Raw genomic sequence first — 23,731 nt, 5'->3', positions numbered from 1 at the left:
AGAAGAAATATCCAAGAAGGAGAAATGGTTCGAAGGCGCACCCATTTGTGAATTTTGGTTTTGTCTATTTGGGATGAGAGGAGTGTTTGACTGTTGAGAGATGCTATTGTATTTCAGGTTCTTGAGTACAGAGGGGAACAGGTGAGAGGTAGCATTGCAGACTTGAGAGAAGCACGGTATCGTAGAGTAGGGAAGGATTGCTATGTGAGTTGAAATAGTTTATTGTCTTATCTCCACATATTGTCTCTTTCTCTCTCTATCTCTCTGAACCAAGGGAATTGATTTTGTTGCAGCTGTTCAAGATCAGTGAGGAAGTAGTGGTTGATGCTACAGATAAAGGGAACATAGCTCGGCTCATCAACCATTCGGTAAGCAGCATGGATTAGATTTTTGACGTTTTATGTTAGATTTAGAGACTTTGAAGCCTAAACCGTGATACGTGGTGCAGTGTACGCCAAATTGCTATGCAAGGATCATGAGCGTAGGAGATGAGGAAAGCAGAATTGTCCTCATCGCCAAGACCAATGTAGCTGTGGAAAAGGAGTTAACGTACACTAGACATTTCTATTACACTATTCTTCAATCTAAAGCTGATGATTATCATAGTTTAAGGAAATGGGTTGTATTGTTTTGGCAGGTATGATTACTTATTTGATCCAGACGAGCCAGATGAATTCAAGGTGCGATGCTTATGTAAAGCCCCCAACTGCAGGAAGTTCATGAACTAACACCATGAAGAAGACGCAAAAGCAAGGTTCTCTTTTTTTTTCTATATATATGTTTTGCTCTTTAAACACTAGATTTATAGGTGATAGAAAGATCAAAAAGTGATTTTAGCTCTTATTCTATTCTGCGCCTCTGTATAGACAACAACTCATTCGTTTCACCATTTCCTGGAAAAGTCCAATTTCATTCATTCACTTCCATAGTTGGTCTTTTGTGTCATCGTCCAAATAAGGAGGAGAGACTTTTGAGACCCTTCATTTCATAAATCTGCTCCTTTTACAGCTCCATAAGCTATCTACACGTCCAACATACCCTTATTGACTAAATAACTATAATACAGTAAGTAGAAGAATAAGTAACAGAGATAATTCCAATTGTTATATATAACCGTTTCACCCTTTAACCATCGGTTTACTACACGATTATACCGCGAATTACGAATTGATTTGTTTTCACCGGTTCATGAATCTGTGCGTTTGTCTTTCTTTTCTCATCGTCAAAGAGTGCCACGTCAGACGAGTTGTTGTGTCACTGTGTGTGCGCGCGCGCCTAAAATATATCGTAATGGGCTTTTAAGCACTGTAAGGTTTATCCCGGCCCAATTGATGGAAACATGATGCTCATTTTAACTTATCCCAAAAAAATGGGAATACAGATAAGTTAAAATGAATGAGGATAAGTTAAAATGAATGAGCATCCTCCTAATCCTAATCTTCATCCTCCTACTACTAAAGAGTAGAGAATAGAGACTAGAGAGGCCGACATGTAAAATGGCAGTACCGTGATTACATTTAAATAGCAGAGGTGCTTATTAAATTGTCTCCCCGACCCCAACTGTGGGTTTTGTCTTTAGTGCAAAAATATCATATAAATATTTGGTTCTGTCCAATTAGATGCGTCTTTTCTGAATAAATACGAATATTCGGAGTGAGAGATAGTCCACTTTTAGTTGGTTGAGGTCGTTTTATTTATTACTATCTCCTTCGCAAAGACGGCGACCAATCTATAGCCGGCGATACTCTGGTTCAGATCTCCGACGTTGACAGATTCATTCTTCCCTAGATTGGATCTTGTCTGTTTTTTTTTTTCCCGTTCTTTCATTCTCTGTCTCTGTCTCTGTTTTTTCTCTATTGGGTGTGTGAGAGAAGAATGATGAACGGTGACGAGATAGAGAGCGAGTACATCAAGAGACACCATAGTCACGAGCTTTTAGAGAATCAGTGCAGCTCTACGCTTGTAAAACATATCAACGCTCCTCTTCATCTCGTAAGTTTTGACCTTTCTCTAATCGATTTCAGATATGCTGCTGTACCGTTAAAGATTCGATTTTTGAGATGTTTACTGTTTTTTTTTTGGTGTGTTTATAAAAAAAGGTGTGGTCACTTGTGAGGAGATTCGATCAACCACAAAAATACAAACCTTTTATTAGTAGGTGTGTGGTTCAAGGGAAGAAGCTTGAGATTGGTACTGTTAGAGAAGTTGATGTGAGATCTGGTTTACCAGCTACTAAAAGCACCGAGAGGTTAGAGTTTCTTGATGATGATCAACACATCCTCTCCGTTAGAATCCTCGGTGGTGATCACAGACTCAAGGTAACTACGTACTATTTGTAGTTTTCTCCCGAAAAGGTTAATTATGGTTTTTGTGTCTTAAGCTTAATCTGTTCTTTTATCCAACCGACCAGAACTATTCCTCAATCATTTCGTTGCACCCGGCCGAGACGATAGAGGGAAGAGCAGGGACATTGGTGATTGAGTCGTTCGTGGTGGACGTGCCGGAAGGTAACACAGAGGAGGAGACTTGTTTCTTCGTGGAGGCTTTGATTCAGTGCAATCTCAAATCTTTAGCAGATGTCTCTGAGCGTTTAGGAGCAGAATCTATTGAGACAGTATGATTGGGTTGGATAAGAAAGTATTCACAAAAGGGGAAATGGATGAAGAAGAAGCTTCCAAAGGTGAAGGAGAGATGAACATTTTTTTTTCAAATAATCTTCCTTTTTATAAATAGTGATGTGTTTTTGTAAGTCTATGCTATATATCTTTTTGTTCCTTTCTCCATTTTGTTGGTTTTTTTGTAAATTATTTGAACTTGATAATATTTGGAATTTGTAAATGTTTCTATATAAGATTCTTCTTTTTTCATCTATTTTAAATATACATGACATATTATCCTAGATATTTTTCATTGTGTTTGATATTTTTCTTGTATTCTTACAAATTTAATAATACATGGTGGTTTTTTCCTTGGAACTTATATGGTTTTCTCGACCAATCAAAAGTATAGTATGTACGTTAAAAAAACAAAATAATATACAACTTCTTCCTAAACATATATAATACTCTTGTATAGTACAAAAGAAATAGAGAAAATAAAATACTCTAGTACAACAATACTCTAGTCTCGAGTAATGGACTCAACTAATTTTTTTGTCTTACATACTAGACGTCGGTCCCTACAAATATTGTAATTCTACAAACCAATAGGCATGGAAGTCAAAAAATGGTAAAAGGAGCTTTGTGGATTAGGTTTGTTGATAATGACTGCCTCAAAAAGCTGCCAAATCCATTGTATAATTTTTTTTTTGTCCACGTTGTTTATTGTTTGCATTTTTCTTCGGTTTATTGCTATCTTCGCGTTCTCGAAATAGTAAAAGTAGTTGAAATAATAGTATGGTAAGAAAATATCACAAACTGTGTCATCTTTTGATCACTAGATAGTGTGAATGTGATCACGTGATACTGTCGTTTTCTAGATAGTGATCTTTTTCTTTCCTGTCGCAAGATAGTGATTTATAATAGTGACCTTAAATCTTCTTTGTTAGAAACTTTTTTTTTTTTTTTGTCATCTTGAATTTTATTAGAATATGTTTTGGAACCAAGATTACATATGCCCAAAAGAGGGACGTTTAAGCTGGCGGACAATTAGAAGTCCTCAGAGTCAACTGCCGAAGGAAAAGGAAATCCTTGGAAACTAAGCCCTATCGAAGGGAAACCATAAACTGAGCTAGATATACAAACAGATAATATCGAAACCAAATCGAAAGAGGACGAATCCTTAAACAAAGAGCAGAGATAACAAGGCAAAACCTTAAATATGAAAGAAATAAGATAGCCGAGAAACTTCTTCTTCTGAAACACCTGCGCATGCGGTTTAACATGGCCGCCCACGGCCAACCCATAGATAACACCTACCTCCTCCTATCATGGTAAGAGCCAATCTCTCGAGAACAAGGACATCATAACCCGGCAAGCAAAGAGCACTCATAGATGTTCATAGAGACTCAAACAAAAACTCCCAGATGCGACGACGACGACTGATGCGTCTCATTACGTCTAACTAAAATCCTTTAAAAAGCGATCATATCTAAACAGATCATGAAGGTAGAGACAAGGAGCAAAGCAAACTTAATTATGATTCGATTGTCATAAACTTAATTATGACATATCTTTGTTAGAAATTTTTTTCCTAAAAGCATGATTCGATTGTCGAGAATATATATAGAGCACTACTTCGACTACGTTTTTCAACTTTGACTGATGTTTTACAAATGATCAAGTTACTTTTCTATTTATCTTCCTCTTGATACATGTGTTTTCGGAGGGTACGTATACGTAATAAGTGGAGACACAAAGATGACGATATATAGCAATAGCAGTAAAAGTAGCCATTAGTGAATAATCTGATCCAACCAAGAAATAGGATTGCAATAGACTCAATCACGTTCTCATGAACCTCTATTTTTTTTTTTGTATTGGTCGACGTACGCAGGAAGGTTTTTCTTGCTAATCTTATCCTATAATTTTGAGCCACCGATTCCGACTTTGTTTGGTGCTTTTCTTAGAATGATGTCGTAACTGGATATGTATTGCCATGACTCGTGTAGAGAGAGTCTTCGAATCATCTATTGTTCCTAACCATATGATTTGTCTTTATTCTTTTTGTGCCATAATAAAATCCGCGAATGATAGCTCTTAGATACCACCTATTGACAAGTTCTTTTTTCTATCTCTCTCCAATATGTGAACACCTCACGATTCTGAAAATTTGATGACTAAAATGAATATAAATCGAGTGACCCAATAAGTCCATCTAACAGCCAACCATTAAATAAATAAATGAAGAAAAAATGGAGATAAACACACGGTTCTGATGAGTCGGTACACAAAAAACATAACGAGGTGTACTTGGTGGAATCAAGGACACGTGGATTGCCACTCTTAAGGCCTCCTCACCACCAAATTACTTCCACGGCATCAAAAGAAAGAATTATAAAAAACGTGGAGCCCCGAAAAATCGAAAATTCTAAATTCAGTGGCTTTCGCGATGAGTCAATGACCCAAATTTGCTGACAGAACAAAAAAGAGGACCGGCTCTTGTTTGCCTAATTTCGCTATTTATTCAACTGGTTTAACATAACCGAAAAAGTTAAAACACACGGTTTGAGTCGGTACAGAAAAATATATTACGTGGTGGACTCTTCATATCAACACGTTGTTGATCGCCACTCTTCACCACCAAATAATAATACTTTTGTTAAAGCCTTAAAGTACCATAGCGAAAGCATTATATATTGTGGCGAGAGAGCCTCTTACAAATTCGAAAATCCTCTCGTTCAATTCAATGGCCTTGGTTAAGTTTTGTACTTGTTGACTAAAATAAGAAAATAATCTGTTTTTTTTTTCTTTGAAGCCTAATTTCGATTGACAACGTGGTAACTGGCATTGGTAGAATATTTCAATTGGTTCAACCAAAACCGAAATCGACATCTCTCGGTTTGGTTCGGTTAGATTTAAGGCGTGTAGAATCTTCTAAAAACGCCGCGTTGAGTAGTTTTTAGGGTTTCTTCTGCTGTGTGGCTACCCACTGAAGTCTCCAGTGTTTTTCCTTTGTGGCTCTGGTTTGCCCTATTCTCTCCTCTTGTTTTTCTTTTTTTCCCTCTTCTCCAAGGAATCTGGAAAAATAAAAATTAAACCTTTTCTTCCTCTAAATCCTAAAAAAATCAGAAATTTTCCTATTAGCTTCAAATCGAAGCTTTTTGATTGAATCAAAAACCTCTGCTTCGTCTCTCTACCGAGGATTCTCGGGTAAAAATACAGAAGAAGAATCTTAAACATGGTAGAGGCAGAGCGCCCGGAGAATATTTGGGTTGCTTCTGAAATGTCGTCGTCGTCTTCGTCTCCGGCAGCTATAGAAAGCCGTGATTTTTCCATCATTGATTCGGCTGATGGAATAAGAGATGATGATGTGAGAAGATTTGGTATAGCTTCTCCTCCGCCTCAGTTGGACAAGGGTTCGTCGAAGAACGATCTAGGATTTACGGGAAGGGTTTTCTCAGCCGCCGGAGCTGCGGTTTTATCCGCCGTTACTTTAAATCCTCTCGACGTTGTCAAGGTATGAGATTGTTTTTTTTTCAGTTGTTGTGTTGATTAGCCGCCGGGGAACTTTTTTTGTTTTTAATGTTTTTATACTGTGATTTGTTTATCAGACTCGATTACAAGCTCAAGCCGCCGGGTTGTCTTACTCTCACCCACTCAGTAGCTCCATTGGACGCATGGCATTTTTTGGACCAAACATGGTATGTGTCTGAATTCTCTGTTGTTGTTGTTGTGGGAGAGTTGTTTTGAAGGTTGATACTTTCTATATTTTCACTGCCAAGTTTTTGTAAAATTTTTTCGTTTTTTTGGGTTTAGATGTTTGCAGACTTGAGATGTTCTCCTTCATGTTCACGGGCTGGTGTTCAAGGTACTGTTTCTATTTGCCCGCCGGATTGTTTTCAGTACAAAGGAACATTTGATGTCTTCACCAAGATCATACGACAGGTGAGCTTGTGGAACTCATTTTCTTTATATCTTGTTTAAAGTCTAGCAAAGATAAAAGAAGATGGTATAATTAGCTATTTGAGGTGTTTGTTTTGGGTATGTGGCATGGTTTTTAGCTAGAATCTTCCTATTTCTCTATATCCTAACGCAAGGCCTGATGCAGGAGGGACTGTCACGACTCTGGAGAGGGACTAATGCTGGTCTTGCCGTAGCTGTTCCCATGGTATGCTCTTTTGTTTATAGTTGCGGGATTTGTTTGTTTGTTTGTTTGGATAGACTATGGATTACTGAACTCGTAAGTTTTGCACAGGTTGGGATGTATCTCCCATTCTATGATTTGTTTCGCAACCGGTTGGAAAAAATATCTCGAGAGAAAGCTCCTGCTACGACATGGTGTGTGCCTGTTGTGGCAGGGTCCTTAGCGCGGTCGTTAGCTTGTACAGTGTGCTATCCAATTGACCTTGCAAGAACGCGTATGCAGGTATTGGCTTGTACTTTGTATGTGTGTAGTCTTGTAACTCTAGACGTGTGTTATGCTTTTCGACGAGATCTTTCTTTTTGGGGTGTAGTAGTACTGTAGTCTTTCTTTGCGCGACTTGCTGATAATATTCTATTTACTGTTTCATCTAAGTAGGCATTCAAAGAAGCAAAAAGTGGTATGAAGCCTCCGGGAGTTCTTAAAACTCTAGTTGGTGTAGTCTCTGAAGTCAGGACGGCAAATAACTTCGAAAGTAGTTGTAAGTTACTTCTTCTTTCATCTCAATCCACAGAAATGCCAAAATATTTGATATCCTGAAGTCATAATCTCTAGCGCATGTATAATCAAGTAGAGTTTTCCCTCTCTTAGGCATACCATTTTAATTAGCAATCACAACCAAAGATGCATACGTGTGGACATTGACACTAAGAGCCAGAGTTTTTGTTTTGTTTAGTCTTTTAATATACATTTTTCCCCGTGACAGTGCACAACTATCGTGTTCTCTATAGAGGCTTGGGTGCACAGCTTGCCCGTGATGTTCCATTTTCAGCAATCTTGTGGGGGACCCTCGAGGCAGTAAGATTTTTGACATATTTTAAACAGTTTACAATGCAGAGAATTTGTAAGGCAGTTTAAGCCAATAGATAACCCAAGTGAATTTGGTTTGACCTTCCCCGTTGGTACAGATGAGAAGAAGGCTTCTAGGAGTTGTGGGCAATGATACAAATCTTCTTGGTGTTTTCGGTGCAAACTTTTCTACTGGTTTTGTAGCTGGAAGTATCGCTGCTGCTGCTACTTGTCCTCTTGACGTTGCAAGAACAAGAAGACAGATAGAGGTTTGTTAGCTTTGCCTCTGGAAACTTGTCTAGATACTTATTAAGATTTTTGTCCCTACTTATGTTTGTCCCTTCCATTAATTCAGAAGGATCCTGGTAGGGCGTTGATAATGACGACGCGACAGACACTAGTAGAGGTTTGGAGGTATGTATATAGATATTTGAAAGATTCCATTTTTTTATTTGTCAACAGCTCTGTGTTTGTATTGAAATAAGACATAACAACAAATACATACACACAGGGATGGAGGGATGAGAGGACTGTTCATGGGAATGGGTCCACGAGTGGCGCGTGCAGGACCATCGGTAGGGATAGTGGTTTCCTTCTACGAGGTGGTCAAGTATGTTTTGCATCACCACGCTTCATCATGACCCAACAAAGTCACAAATCTCATACACATAACACATGAATGTGGATACGGCTTTAGGTTGTAGTTTGTTTTTCTTTAAATTAACAGAATAAGTTAAACAGGCTCAGTCCTCCAAGCCCTTGTTTCATATGAGCCGGAATTTTGTCCAGTTATTAATACCGGCTATTTAAAATGTTTAATCCGGTTTATGTCGGCGTGATCGTTCATCAGACTTAGGTTGGCTTAGTGTGATTAGTGGAAGACATAAGATGATGATAGCAACAATATGATCGTTTACTAAGGAATGAGACCTTTTTCTGATAAAAGAATTGAGAAATAGGATTTGATATGTAATTTTTGGCAAGTCAAATTTGGTAAAAGTGTTCTATATGTGTAATATGCAAACAAATACAAGGCTCGTGTACTCAGTGTTGCAAGTGTTCTACGTAAAATCACGCCATGTGTGCCTCCCGGGCTGGTAATAGAATGGAGGTATGCTCACTGTATCTGGAACCATTTTTGCCGTAGTCACTTGTTGAGGATTTTCTGATAGACAATGTGTTTTGGCTCTTCAACTTCTTAAGAACTTAAGAACTTAACTTCTTAAGAACGATGAGCCAGAGGAATTCAAGGTGTCATGTTTATGTAAAGCCCCAAACTGCAGGAAGTTCATGAATTAAGGGTAGGTGCTTGTTTAATTAAAACGCTACAACACCAAGAAGAAGAAGAGAACGAAGAAGAAGCCAATCAAAACTCTCTTTTTTTTTCCTACATATATATATGCTCCATAAACAATAGATTTACACAGATAGAAAGTTAAAAAAAAAGAAGTGATTTGACTCTTATTTAACTTCTTGTAAGACAAGGCAGCTTCATAATCTCTTGATTTCACGGAATAAGAAGGCTCTTTGGTGACTTCATCAACTTAATAATCCTATTTGTTGAATCATATCTACACTGTTGAACTAAACTTAGAGTTCCTTGAACTCATATCTCAAATCTGTCGTTGTAATCCGTTTGATTGATCTTTTGAATCAGCGATCTATATCTAAGCACGACAAGATTAACACATATATGGAGGTGTGCATATTCAATAAATGGGATTGCAATGATTAAATTTATTTTTCATAGGTAAAGAAATCTTACAAGAACATAATAGAAAAATAATATGAATCCAACTTCATTTGAGGGATAAATATTTCTAGATGGTCCAACTGTACATTAGTTTGGGCGCTTCTTTACCCTCTGCACGGTATATTCCTTCTTCTCTAGCTTCCCAAAAAACATTTCTACCATAACGAACAATGATAAATTTACCTTCATATGCCGTAAACGATGCATGAAATCTGAAATCAGGACCCTGCCCCAAGTCACAATTAAATTTAGTTTTCAAAGCACTATCATGAAAACTAAAATCATAGGTTTGTCCAGGGCTTAAGTAATGAATGCCTAGGTTATCTTCGTTTGACGCACAATGAATTTTGAGAATGTTTTGTGGACCAAGAGAATTTTTGAAATGTACAGTGTTTTTTTCCCAGACCGCGTTGCTCGATCCAAGACACAATGCAATGATAAGCAAAAAGCACAAGAAAGAATTCATTGTTTTGCTTGATCAATGTATATGTGTGTGTGTGTGTTTTTTGTTTTGGCGTTTAGGACTGAGATGTATCTTATAAGTAGAAGGTTCTGATTTATAGGAGGAGGTCATGTTCATGCATTCAATTTTTCTCATGATTTTTGCATCTTATTAAGGCACGTTTCCAACTTTAATGATATGCATTTGTGACCGTGATTCCTAACTTTGAGGCTAATTTTTACAAATGACATTTAGAATGATATGCATTTGTGACCGTGATCTCCCGAGATAAGTTTGATAATAGTAAACTTTCAACTTTAATGATATGCATTTGTGACCGTGATCTCTAACATTGGAGGCTAATTTCAGTAAATGACATTTAGAATCCGATTTAAAGTTTGATAGCTTTCAATTTGTAATATACAATCGATAAGGTATGTGCACTCGATAATCCTTATTCATCCTTGATCTGCTTGATATCCGTCAATATTGGAGAACTTTCCATATATATATATACTAGAAATAGGCTTGCGCATCGCGCAAGATATGTTTAATTTCTTTTATTTAATATAATATATATTAAATTAGAAATATCTTTTTGAAATGAATTTTTTTTAATATGAAAAGTTTATTTTAGAAATGTTTAATATGTGTTCTTTTATATATGGTTTTTAATGTTTGACACAAAATTATATAAACAAAACATATATGAAATATTTTTGATTAAAGTAAATAAATCCCTCAAAGTTCTGTTGTTTTAGATTTTATTGTTTTGTGATAAAAGCATCTCCAAACTCCCACTATATTTTAAAGTTAATACTCTATTATAGAGTAACATTTGCTTCGACTCTACTCTCTATCTTACTCTAAATTAGAGTAAATGGTAGGATTACTCTATATTCAACTTTATTTTTTTACACTTACTCTATTTTAGAGTCAAGAATAGAGTAAAAAATTAGAGGTAGTCTTTGCACAAATAAGGTTTGTATAGAGACCATATATCAAACATTCAAAATGAAAATTGAGTATTAAAAATTATTTACAAATATTACGAGATAAATCTCATCTTGTCCTACATCTTTTCCAAAGCTTTAATATATGGATGCGATCAAGACTTATATGACATTCGCTAAATTTCTATAACCAAAAAATTATTATGAAACTCAGTAACGATGAAAATAAAGAAATAAAAATTATGTTTTAGTGTCAATAGTAAAGAAAAGTAATTGATAAATATTGATCTTTCTGCAGGTAGTTTTACAAATTTATATTTTATTTAACTCAATGTTGATTTTTTTTACTCCACAATATGTTACTACCGTTTGATTTTCTTCAATTAGCCTCCTAACAAATTTCTTGTAAATTAGAAACTCTATATGAATGCTGAAAATGTGTTACAGTTCTATGATGATGGGCTATTTCTAGGTCCTTAGACAATATTTTTATTCTTTATGTTCTTTTAATTATAAAAAAAATGAACTCTCCAACATGTAAATCGATGTAAAATGGAAGGAAAGGCAAAATCAGAAAAAAATTGATATCAACATTAGATACATTCCAATTAATTTTCTGACATAACTACATTTCTAATTTATTTTAACTTACATGTAAATGTATTTTTTAATTAACTATTCTTGAACTTATAATATCTATATGTTGAATATTCCATCAGATTTTGATGATTGATGATTTCAAAACACAATATGTGAGAAAAAAATCAGATCGACTCAAATTTATCCAATCAATAAACTAAAATTCTGAAACCGTAATTTTGTATTATACTAATGAGATTATGAATATATTTTACACATAAGAATCACCAATGATTATTTTTAATAATTAATAAGTATATTCACGATTTACCATATGCTCCAATGTTTACTCTCTAATCTCCTAATAACCCTTAATAAATATTATGTGTGTCAAATATTTTTCAGATTTAATAAATAACCCTTAGGAAAAGAAAAGTGTGTCAAATTTAATATTTTTCAGATTCGATATATTATCTCTATTTTCTAATCATTTAAAAATAAATAGTATAATTAACATTAAATTATTTTTTGAAACTATTTTTTTCTGTGATTTCATGGGATTAAGCAATTATCTTCTAATACCATTATGTTATTTTTATTTTCTTTTTAGTACATATGTTTTACAAACAGTCAACCAATAACTTATAGAATATTAAATACAAATTTAATTTTATATGAGTTTGTCTTTAATAAAATATATATGATTATTGAATACAATGTAATTTTTTAAATATATTAGAACATATTATGTATTTTCAAAATTAGTCTATCATAAATTAATTTGGTTTCAATTATTACTTTAAAATATAAAAACTTTTTATAGTTGGTCTTGCCGTAGCTGTGCCCATGGTATGCTCTTTTGTTTATAGTTGCGGGATTTGTTTGTTTGTTTGTTTGGATAGACTATGGATTACTGAACTCTTAAGTTTTGCACAGGTTGGGATGTATCTCCCATTCTATGATTTGTTTCGCAAGCGGTTGAAAAAAATATCTCGAGAGAAAGCTCCTGCTACGACATGGTGTGTGCCTGTTGTGGCAGGGTCCTTAGCGCGGTCGTTAGCTTGTACAGTGTGCTATCCAATTGACCTTGCAAGAACGCATATGCAGGTATTGGCTTGTACTTCGTCTGTGTGTAGTCTTGTAACTCTAGACGTGTGTTATGCTTTTCGTCAGACGACGTGTGTTGTGCTTTTCGTCTGTGTGTATTCTTTCTATGAATGACTCGTGAGTAATATTCTATTTACTGTTATTTCTAAGTAGGCATTCAAAGAAGCAAAAAGCGGTATGAAGCCTCCGGGAGTTCTTAAAACTCTAGTTGGTGTAGTCTCTGAAGTCAGGACAGCAAATAACTTCGAAAGTAGTTGTAAGTTACTTCTTCTTTCATCTCAAGCCACAGAAATGCCAAAATATTTGATATCCTGAAGTCATAATCTCTAGCGCATGTATAATCAAGTAGAGTTTTCCCTCTCTTAGGCATTTAGGCATACCATTTAATTAGCAATCACAACCAAAGATGCATGCGTGTGGAGTGTGGACATTGAAGAGCCAGAGTTTTTGTTTTGTTTAGTCTTTAATATACATTTTTCCCTGTTACAGTGCACAACTATCGTGTTCTCTATAGAGGCTTGGGTGCACAGCTTGCCCGTGATGTTCCATTTTCAGCAATCTTGTGGGGGACCCTCGAGGCAGTAAGATTTTTGATATTTTTTAAACATTTTACAATGCAGAGAGATGTTTGTAAGGCAGTTTAAGCCAAATAGATAACCCAAGTAAGTGAATTTGGTTTGACCTTCCCCGTTGGTACAGATGAGAAGAAGGCTTCTAGGAGTTGTGGGCAATGATACAAATCTTCGAGTTCCTTGAACTCAGTTTGATTGATCTTTTGAATCATTTCTACATTGTTGAACTAAACTTCGAGTTCCTTGAACTCAGTTTGATTGATCTTTTGAATCAGCATATCATAAGCTCATAAGAGTATATGAGAGGCAAAAGAGAACACGTGCAAGTGAGAATGAAGTTGGAGTGAAGAAGAAGTTAGTTACGTTTCCATAACAAACTATGTTAGGACCTTTAGTATAAATAGGTCTTGTGGCGTTCATTGGTGAGTCATGTTGATTGTATTGTATTGTGTGATCTCGCATGTGAGATGGTGATGGAAGAGCTAGTGATGTGCTAGCCTCTATCCATAGTGTGTATGGTACTTGGTTAAGGAATAAAGGTATCGGAGTTTGTTTCTTAACAGCGTATCTATATCTAAGCACGACAAGATTAACACATATATGGAGGTGTGCATATTCAATCAATGGGATTGCAATGATTAAATTTATTTTTCATAGGTAAAGAAATCTTACAAGAACATAATAGAAAAATAATATGAATCCAACTTCATTTGAGGGATAAATATTTCTAGAGGGCCCAACTGATCAATAGTTTGGGCGCTTCTTTACCCTCTGCACGGTATATTCCTTCTTCTCTAGCATCCCAAAAAACATTTATACCATAACGAACAATGATAACTTTACCTTCATATGCCGTAAACGATGCATGAAATCTGAAATCAGGACCCTGCCTCAAGTCACAAGTAAATTTTGTTTTCAAATAACTATCACGAAAACTAAAATCATAGGTTTGTCCAGGGCTTAAGAAATGAAAGCCTAGGTTGTCTTCGTCCGACACACAATGAATTTTGAGAATGTTTTGTGGACCAAGAGAATTTTTGAAATGTACAGTGTTTTTTTCCCAGACCGCGTTGCTCGATCCAAGACACAATGCAATGATAAGCAAAAAGCACAAGAAAGAATTCATTGTTTTGCTTGATCAATGTATATGTGTGTGTGTGTGTTTTTTGTTTTGGCGTTTAGGACTGAGATGTATCTTATAAGTAGAAGGTTCTGATTTATAGGAGGAGGTCATGTTCATGCATTCAATTTTTCTCATGATTTTTGCATCTTATTAAGGCACGTTTCCAACTTTAATGATATGCATTTGTGACCGTGATTCCTAACTTTGAGGCTAATTTTTACAAATGACATTTAGAATGATATGCATTTGTGACCGTGATCTCCCGAGATAAGTTTGATAATAGTAAACTTTCAACTTTAATGATATGCATTTGTGACCGTGATCTCTAACATTGGAGGCTAATTTCAGTAAATGACATTTAGAATCCGATTTAAAGTTTGATAGCTTTCAATTTGTAATATACAATCGATAAGGTATGTGCACTCGATAATCCTTATTCATCCTTGATCTGCTTGATATCCGTCAATATTGGAGAACTTTCCATATATATATATACTAGAAATAGGCTTGCGCATCGCGCAAGATATGTTTAATTTCTTTTATTTAATATAATATATATTAAATTAGAAATATCTTTTTGAAATGAATTTTTTTTAATATGAAAAGTTTATTTTAGAAATGTTTAATATGTGTTCTTTTATATATGGTTTTTAATGTTTGACACAAAATTATATAAACAAAACATATATGAAATATTTTTGATTAAAGTAAATAAATCCCTCAAAGTTCTGTTGTTTTAGATTTTATTGTTTTGTGATAAAAGCATCTCCAAACTCCCACTATATTTTAAAGTTAATACTCTATTATAGAGTAACATTTGCTTCGACTCTACTCTCTATCTTACTCTAAATTAGAGTAAATGGTAGGATTACTCTATATTCAACTTTATTTTTTTACACTTACTCTATTTTAGAGTCAAGAATAGAGTAAAAAATTAGAGGTAGTCTTTGCACAAATAAGGTTTGTATAGAGACCATATATCAAACATTCAAAATGAAAATTGAGTATTAAAAATTATTTACAAATATTACGAGATAAATCTCATCTTGTCCTACATCTTTTCCAAAGCTTTAATATATGGATGCGATCAAGACTTATATGACATTCGCTAAATTTCTATAACCAAAAAATTATTATGAAACTCAGTAACGATGAAAATAAATAAATAAAAATTATGTTTTAGTGTCAATAGTAAAGAAAAGTAATTGATAAATATTGATCTTTCTGCAGGTAGTTTTACAAATTTATATTTTATTTAACTCAATGTTGATTTTTTTTACTCCACAATATGTTACTACCGTTTGATTTTCTTCAATTAGCCTCCTAACAAATTTCTTGTAAATTAGAAACTCTATATGAATGCTGAAAATGTGTTACAGTTCTATGATGATGGGCTATTTCTAGGTCCTTAGACTATATTTTTATTCTTTATGTTCTTTTAATTATAAAAAAAATGAACTCTCCAACATGTAAATCGATGTAAAATGGAAGGAAAGACAAAATCAGAAAAAAAAATGATATCAACATTAGATACATTCCAATTAATTTTCTGACATAACTACATTTCTAATTCCAATCAATGCATTCAATTTTGTCTCATGATTTTTGCATCTTATTAAGGCGTAACGTTTGCAACTTTAATGATATGCATTTGTGACCGTGATTCCTAACTTTGAGGCTAATTTCTACAAATAACATTTAGAATCCGATTTAATGTTTAATAGCTTTCAATTTGTAATATACAATTGATAAAGGTATGTGCACTCGATAATCTTTATTCAAGATACTCCTTTGATCTGCTAATTTCCGTCAATATTCAAGAACTTTCCATACAGTTGCGGAGCCAATACCAAAATTTTAGGGACTTACAATAATTTATGAGTTTTTTTAACACGGTAAAAATGATGCAAAATTTAGTAGGGGAGTAAAATGTAGTATAATTTTCTCACGAAGTAAGACTTTTTCGTCGAATGTAGTGGCACCATGATCCGTAATTTGATTTCGTTCAATTGATCCCTCTGGCTATTGCGATTGCACGATTGCATCTCAATTTCTAGGATTTGAACGTATCGTTTGTACTTTCCAAGGGTTTCTAGGGTTTCTAATTGCGTATTTCCATAGAATCTGTTGGTTAAAATTTTACTTGCTATGATTCTCTGGAGAGTTTAGGTTTTATACTCACATCCGCTTGTTAAGGTTGAGATCGTTTCCCTCAAACCTCATGAGGCAATGTGCTCATTGGTTTTGTAGGTGTTTTTTTGACATTATGTTGCGTCTTCCTTTAATCTCTACAAGGCTCGTACTAGAATTGTGTGTTTTATGTTTGTTATCGTGTTATGTGTATTTTTTCAATGCGTTTCCTGTGTTTTTGTTTTCTTATTAAGGGGGGTTATTGGTTTAGGATTTAGAAAGAATTTTAATGACTTTAAAAGTTATGTAAAATATGTTGTTATTCAATCAAGACTTTTAAAAACTCTTTAAAAATTTGGTGTTATTGGTTGTAGATTTGTAAAAAGTTATCTAAAATCTTGATAAATTTAGTGTTATTGGATTAAGAGTCTTATAAAGTCATTAAAAGTTTTATGTTATTCAATTAAAACTAAAGAATCTTGGATTGTTAATGAATTCAAGTTTGGTGTTATTGGTTTAGGATTTTATATCATTTCCTTCATAACAAAAGTCATGAAAACTCTTTCATCAAATAGAAAGATTTTGAAAGATTTTATGAAAGATTTTACAAGATTAGGAAACACAAATCAGCAAGATTTAAAATAACTTCCTAAACAATCTCTTATAGAATCCTTCATTTTTACTTTCTAATTTTCTATGATTTTAAAAATCAGCAAGATTTTTAAAAACACAAAGTCATGAAAATTCTTTCTAAATCCTAAACCAATACCCCCTCCTTAAGTTCTTCAACTTTTATCTAAGACTTGGTTAATAATCATTTTGGTTACATAGATTGTGGTTTTAACATTTTCATCTTCTAATGTTGTTAATCCTCCTGAGTGTGACAACAAAATTCTTATGTGATGAATGATGATGGTCTTCTCTTGTTCTGATCTCAGCTTCTCGTTTCCTCTTTTAGGCATACCATTTAATTAGGAATCACAACCAACGATGCATGCGTGTTGACATTGACAACAAGAGCCAGAGTTTTTTGTTTTGTTTAGTCTTTTAATATACATCTTTCCCCGTGACTAGTGCACAACTATCGTGTTCTCTATAGAGGCTTGGGTGCACAGCTTGCCCGTGATGTTCCATTCTCAGCAATCTTATGGTGGACCCTCGAGGCAATAAGATTTTTGACATTTTTTAAACGTTTTACTACAATGCAGAGAAGAAGGCTTTTGGGAGTTGTGGGCAATGATACAAATCTAGCAAATAAATCCTAGAGTTGCTACTTATTTACAAAGAATGTTATTATCATTAAATTTTAAATTAAAATTTAAAACTAATATTTTGGGCTAAACAAAAATTCTGAAAATATCTCAATAATCAATTAATGACTAATTACAATATATAATTAAATTAATTAAAATATCTTCAATTAATTATTTACTATCCTTATAACCAAATACAATTAAAATTTTTTTTTTGAAATATAAAATAATTTTTTTAATTAAAATTATGATTTTCCTATCATCTTTGTTTGATTTATTTAGTTTACTTGCTTTAAATTATCATAAAATACATAAAATTAATGTAACTATATTTTTTGCATTTTTCGTTATTTGGATTTTGAAAAACATGCATATCTTATTTAAGCAAGGAAGAAAAATTGTGTTTGGGTATGTAGCAGGATGAGTTTGTGTATTAATAAAATTGAAAATTATATCACTAATTGTTAGTAAATCATCAGTTCATTATTTTGTTTAAACCATCGACTTAGAATATTAAGCATATCTAATTGAGTTTATTAAATTACGATTATGTAAAATAAACAAGCAGTACTATGTTGTATCACGGATTATATTATGAATTTAACAATTTAAATTGGTAAACCTAAATTTTTAAACCGGTAAACCTAAATAATATATAGATATAAGGGATATACATTTAAAATTTATAAAACATTAGTTATATATATATATATATATATTTAATTTACTAAAAATTTATATTTATATTTTATTTTTAAAAATATAGTCTTGCGGTATACCGCAGGTTAAAATCTAGTAAAAAAATTTTTTTTTTTGAAAAGTATATCAAATCATATTTTAATATCTATACAATACAAGATATATTTTAGTTAATTTATTATATTAACTAAAAATTATTAAAATATCAAATTCACATGTTTTAAATTGCTTTAGACCTCTAAATACCTAGGACCGGCCCTGAGTGCAATGATGAGTAAGAAAGAGTACGTTTGGTGGAGATGTAAGCTGAATCTCGCACCTCCCAAGCAGCATGATGGAGTAGTGTAAAGATCCCAAAGTTGCTCTGACTCTGAAGATGGCTCGAATCTGGAATTCGAGCTTGTTGTTCTGCAACTGTTTCTGGAGATCCATCTTGTCGTTTTCAGGAAGTGTGTTGAAGTCTAAGGCGAATCTTACGGACCCAAATTTGGTCTCGTGAGTGGACAAGTTGAAAGCATAGATGATTTGCCGAGCAACTTCATTGTTGTTGAAGAGTAGTAGCGCAAAAGAGCTCTCACACCTCACTTTGATCCTGTTGTTCGGGTTTTCAAAACTCAAATTCACCGACAAGTCGCTGAGGTCGGAAGACTCGGAGCTTTGGAAGTCGAATATGGGTAACTTGGGTCAGATAACAAGTATTGCCAATCATTCTCTGATTTTTTCATGGAAGGGGATTTGTAAAAAATTGGGTGTTTTTTTGTTTCATCTAATTATTTTTGTCACAAGCAAAATAAGAATCAAATCTCAAAAATGTTACTAAGTGTAAAAAATTGCAAATAAATTGATTGAATTTTACTTAAATTTTGCTTAAATTTTTCTTAAGAATTGCTAAACATTTTTTTCTCCATATTATTTATAATTTTAATATGAAATAAATAATAACTAAATTTATTTGGGTATAAAATTTGAATATCTATAAGATTTAAGGGACTAACTTGTAGTTTATAATTTATTGAAAAATGAATTAAAAGTTTTTATACACAGACACAAAAATGGAGATCTCTATTTTGGAATAGGTTGGAAATGTTTTTTTTTTTTTAATCTAAAATGAAGTTTACATATAGAAATGGTTATAGGTTGGAGATGGTCTGCTCATGTTTTTGATGATTTATTTGAAGGGAGTAATTTGTAATTTATAATTTAATGACAAATGAATTAAAAAGTCTCTAAACATGGACACAAAAATGGAGATCTCTATTTTGGAATAGGTTGGAAAGGTTTTTTTTTCTCTATAATGGATTTTACATATATAAATGGTTATAGGTTGGAGAATGGAGATGATCTGCTCATGTTTTTGATGATTTAATTAAAACCTGCTAAAATAAAAAGGACTCATAAAGAGAGCACCTAATCAATACAATAAAAGATGAAGTGTTTCTCTCCAGAGCTTGACATCTCAGCTTCAACATTGAACCAAAGACTGACACATCAGTTAAAATGGCTAGCCTATCAAATTAAAACAATTAATACATGTCAGCTCTTTTTTCCTTATGTGGACAAAGCAAATCGAAAACGAGAGGACCTCCTATTGCTCGATTTCTTTTCTTCATTGTCGTGATACCAATCTTCTTCTTCGGCGCATTTTAACCTTGGATTGACTGTGTTGTTCATCCCATGGCTCTCTCTACCAATCGGAGCAGATCCGACGCTGATGTTAGCCCCATCTTTGGTCGATCGGTTGTGGTGGATTTCTTCTTCTTCTCTACCATAATAACCAACAATGGTGATGAATCCGACGATGATGGATTATCACATACAGCCGAATCTGTTCCAGCGCTCTGTGTTTTTGATTGAAGGGATCAGAATTGACATAATTTATATAGTGTGAGCAAAGTTAAAGAATAGGCTTTGATTTCTAAACTAAAATAAAGCATGTACCAAATATAAAACTGCACATTTAAGCTAAAAAACAGGGTGTGGCATACAGAACTACTACGTAGAACGATTTGATTGTGTTAAGAAAAGTAAAGGAGAAAGAGAGGGTAGTCTACGAGAATCAGTCCATCATGCTCAGTATTACACTTGATAGCCCATGTCCTTCAAAATTTGACAGAAACATACAAAGGCACAAATTCAAGGATCTTGGTTACTCTAAAAAAAAAGTTCGTAAAAGGAAACAGAAGCAAACATACCTTGGCCTTCCGGAGACCCAAACATGTATGCCAGATTCATCCTCTGCAGTTATCCACACAACTGAATGTTTAATCCATCACAGCTAAGATATGATAATATTTTTATACCAAGTTCTACAACGATTAACTTCAACTATATGCCCGGACGATCAGCCTAAACAAATATGCACATCATATCTTTCAAAAAACCTATTATTTCTATCAATAGAGTATTATTGCGCAGTGCTTCTGGAGCTACAAGAGAGAAGTCTTACAAGTATATGTTCTCTCTAGGGATTGTAATCAACACCACGTACATGAGCATGTTCAATTGTGTTAACCTTCCTTCGTTGGACAAACAACATGGAGAAACTCAACATATACATGGGTAGATGTGAAAGGGTAAAACCAAAAAAACTAACTCTAAATTGACATAAAATAAACCCCCATGAGAGCATGTAATAACGTGGGTGAATAATATCAATGCGTAAAACCTCCTGACTGTATGCAGGAACAGAGGAGATCAACAGTGATATCATACTTCATAGTACGCAGGTCCCAGAACTGGACAGATGATTCACCAGTTGCTCCAACAGCATTTACATCATGCGGATCCCATGCTCCACCAGATAAAGAGTGCAACATCCCAGCTGAATCCTTTGACAAAACCTAATATAAACTGAAACCTGTTAACAAAAATACCTTACAAAATATCAAAAACCCCGAGAGGCAAAAAAAAAAGAGTTCGTCTCTATATCCTTATAAGTTATAGCTAAATCACCTCAGCAGACTTTTTTGAACAGTCTAAGTTCCACAAGAAAATATTTTGTTCATCCATACTGATTAACTTGTCACATCTTTGAGAAGGCCACCAAAGAACACTGTTTCCATAAGAGATAGAGAGACAGAGAGTCAGCACAACATTAGGAAATAAGATCTAAAACTTCTGCATCACTGTAGTGATAGACAGCTGAAACGATAAATGAATTCAGGTTACTGTTGTTCGTCTCAGCTCACTTTGATGTATCACTGGTATCCATTTCAGTTAAACTTTGTCTTCTCCGTTTGAATTTTGTCTAGATTTTAACCTGCTTAACACCGCAGAGCTAATTATTTATTACTAATTTTTTAAATTTTAAATTCTATTTCTTTTCCAATTTAAAAATATTTATAATAGTTTGAAACTTTTTGGAAGTTTAAATTCTTTGAAATAATTGTAAGAGATAATTAAAAAAATTTATTTTTTAAAGTGTTGGCAGTTTTAATTTTCAAATAAAATGATATAAAATCTTAAATTTGAATCTTGACAAAATCTTCTAAATATCTATATTACTAATTGTGAAACATTATATGGAAATTTAAAATCTTTTAATTGTGTTTGGTTATATGGATAGTAGAGAAAATTAATTGTGAAGTTGTTTGGATATGGATATTGGCATACTTTGTAAATAAAATAATCTATATATACATTTTTCAAGTACATTTAGCAAATAAATCCTAAAGTTGCCACTTATTTACAAGACTGCCATTAACATTAATTATTAATTTGTTTTTCATTTAATTAATTAATATTAAGTTTCTATTTTTGAAAACAAGATTTCCCACATCTTAAATAAATTTCCAAAACAATTGGAACCACTTCCTTTAACATTAAGTATTAATTTTATAATTGATTTAATTAATATTAAATTTCCAATTTTACAAAACAATATTTTCTCCATACACAAATTTTTTAAACAATCGGTCTAACCAAGAAACGAATTGATTTTCGATCTTGGAGGAGGATCCATGGCCGAGATTTTTGATCTCACCGCATTGATTTCCCCTAAAATAAATGTTCAAAATCAAATATAAAATATATCATTCAAAAAAACTAACGGTATGATTTTAAAAGGTAACAAACATATTTACCATTCAATTTGATATCTTATTCAAAGAATAATAATAAAATAGAAAAGATATTGCTTGCTCACAGATTTATTTTTATTTTGTATTACGTATTAAAAATAATTTTTACTTTCACGGATTTCATATGACGAGTTTTTACAGATTAAAAATCTTTGAATATATTGTCTGACCCGCCTAGCATGGCGGGTTTGGAATATAGAACCAACACTAAAACTATTAGTTTATCTCATATATACTATAGATTTGTAATCATAGTTTTGAAAATTAACTTATAAATTATTTAGTATATGAACTACAAAATATTACACATACTATAACATATTCTTAATATTCCAAAAAAAAGTAAAATACACATAAGAATATACACTAACATACTATATAGGCATATACCTCTGTTTAATTCTAGAGAACAAAACAAATCTAAAATTTTATATTATATCTAATAACAAATTTAATATAATTAGATTATAAACTTTATAAAACATAAGAAGAAGAAGAAATTTCTAAAGAAAATTCTAAATTAATTAGAAAAAGTTAATTAATTGAAAATTTGAAAACTAAATAAATTAAAAATTATTATTTAAAATAAAATAATTTATAACTTAGTTCCGCGGTGTACCGCGGGTGAAATCCTAGTTATGAGTATTTTTTCTAGCAAAATGTACTTCAAAAATACTATAGTAGATGTTTTCTTAAAGACTGACATATATTTATTAAAAAAGAAGTTAGTTAGTGATATTTGAGATAAAATTAATATTATTAAGCTATTATGTGCTAAGCTTTACACAAGTAATTATTTTAAAATATGACTTACAGTATGTACAAATTATGAAATTAAATAAATAGTTGAACAAAACAAGAAATTAAATAAATAATTAGGATAAGTATTTTATCAAATATTTAGATTTACCTTAACATATCACTATGGGAACTGATTTGATGATTCTCTACTTTTTTGTAAGGTTGTTTTGGCTTGGACTTCCATCCCATGATCCCAATGAAGGCATGAAAAAAAGAGTTTGATTACTAATCCTCTTGCTTTTTTAAAAGGAAAGCATGTGTGATGGAACATGACTTAAACAATATAGATTAGTTTCTTAAGTATTTGGTTTTTGGTATGAATTAAAATTCAAATACAATTTAAGAAAATTCTTCCGCTCGCGGGTGATAACCTAGTCAAATCTAATAATCTTAGAACTTAATTTTTTGAGAAATTGTCTAGCCCCATAATTTCATTATCACGTCAACGCTTCTTTAGCAGTGTTAGAAATTTCTGAAAATTTCATCGAATTCGTAAAGTCAATCAATCAAAGGAAAAAGTAGAAAATATATGATAAAGAATTAAATTGATCGATGAACCCTTTGAAGAAATTATGAAATATTGCCCCTCTCATTAGATCTTCTTAGATATGAATATTAACTATTATGATTTCCTGAATTGTAACCCTACG

General features: G+C 32.9%; 6 protein-coding genes across 8 annotated transcripts in view; 4 read left to right on the top strand and 2 right to left on the bottom strand.

Moving 5' to 3' along the window:
• Positions 1 to 920, top strand: part of LOC104730574 (histone-lysine N-methyltransferase ATX4-like) — an 8,524-nt gene extending 7,604 nt beyond the window's left edge. The window contains exons 21-23 of one of the 2 annotated variants that reach the window (XM_010449760.2): positions 294 to 368; positions 449 to 549; positions 638 to 920. In XM_010449760.2, the coding sequence (XP_010448062.1) occupies positions 294 to 368; positions 449 to 549; positions 638 to 728 (267 nt within the window). In that variant the 3' untranslated portion in view covers positions 729 to 920. The remainder of the gene's footprint in view (positions 1 to 293; positions 369 to 448; positions 550 to 637) is intronic. The other variant, XM_019233318.1, reaches the window with a different exon arrangement.
• On the top strand, positions 1,670 to 2,871 carry LOC104730575 (abscisic acid receptor PYL10-like). Its single transcript, XM_010449761.1, has 3 exons — positions 1,670 to 1,992; positions 2,100 to 2,318; positions 2,411 to 2,871. The coding sequence occupies exons 1-3, from the start codon at positions 1,876 to 1,878 to the stop codon at positions 2,618 to 2,620; spliced, it is 546 nt and encodes a 181-aa protein (XP_010448063.1). The 5' UTR covers positions 1,670 to 1,875; the 3' UTR covers positions 2,621 to 2,871.
• On the top strand, positions 5,339 to 8,573 carry LOC104730573 (mitochondrial carrier protein MTM1). Of its 2 annotated transcripts, none has more exons than XM_010449759.2 (10): positions 5,339 to 6,117; positions 6,212 to 6,301; positions 6,417 to 6,545; positions 6,709 to 6,768; positions 6,856 to 7,026; positions 7,180 to 7,282; positions 7,508 to 7,599; positions 7,710 to 7,859; positions 7,949 to 8,004; positions 8,102 to 8,573. In XM_010449759.2, exons 1-10 carry the CDS (start codon positions 5,839 to 5,841, stop codon positions 8,229 to 8,231), a joined length of 1,260 nt encoding a protein of 419 aa, XP_010448061.1. In that variant the 5' UTR covers positions 5,339 to 5,838; the 3' UTR covers positions 8,232 to 8,573. The 2 variants fall into 2 exon arrangements, with proteins under 2 accessions (XP_010448061.1, XP_010448060.1); XM_010449758.2 differs by having other exon boundaries at positions 5,341 to 6,117; positions 7,946 to 8,004.
• LOC104733257 lies at positions 9,411 to 9,853 on the bottom strand. The gene has a single exon (XM_010452849.1). It carries the CDS (start codon positions 9,807 to 9,809, stop codon positions 9,411 to 9,413), a length of 399 nt encoding a protein of 132 aa, XP_010451151.1. The 5' UTR covers positions 9,810 to 9,853.
• On the top strand, positions 12,151 to 13,556 carry LOC104730571 (mitochondrial carrier protein MTM1-like). Its single transcript, XM_010449756.2, has 5 exons — positions 12,151 to 12,166; positions 12,254 to 12,424; positions 12,578 to 12,680; positions 12,914 to 13,005; positions 13,124 to 13,556. The coding sequence occupies exons 1-5, from the start codon at positions 12,164 to 12,166 to the stop codon at positions 13,178 to 13,180; spliced, it is 426 nt and encodes a 141-aa protein (XP_010448058.2). The 5' UTR covers positions 12,151 to 12,163; the 3' UTR covers positions 13,181 to 13,556.
• LOC104730570 (pumilio homolog 15-like) lies at positions 13,702 to 14,166 on the bottom strand. Its single transcript, XM_010449755.1, has one exon. It carries the CDS (start codon positions 14,120 to 14,122, stop codon positions 13,724 to 13,726), a length of 399 nt encoding a protein of 132 aa, XP_010448057.1. The 5' UTR covers positions 14,123 to 14,166; the 3' UTR covers positions 13,702 to 13,723.

The sequence above is a fragment of the Camelina sativa genome, chromosome 12 (genome assembly GCF_000633955.1).
Source record: "Camelina sativa cultivar DH55 chromosome 12, Cs, whole genome shotgun sequence".
In the NCBI taxonomy this organism is placed as follows: Eukaryota; Viridiplantae; Streptophyta; class Magnoliopsida; order Brassicales; family Brassicaceae; genus Camelina; species Camelina sativa.
The sequence above is the reverse complement of the archived record's forward strand: the minus strand, read 5'-3'. Positions and strand labels throughout refer to the sequence as shown.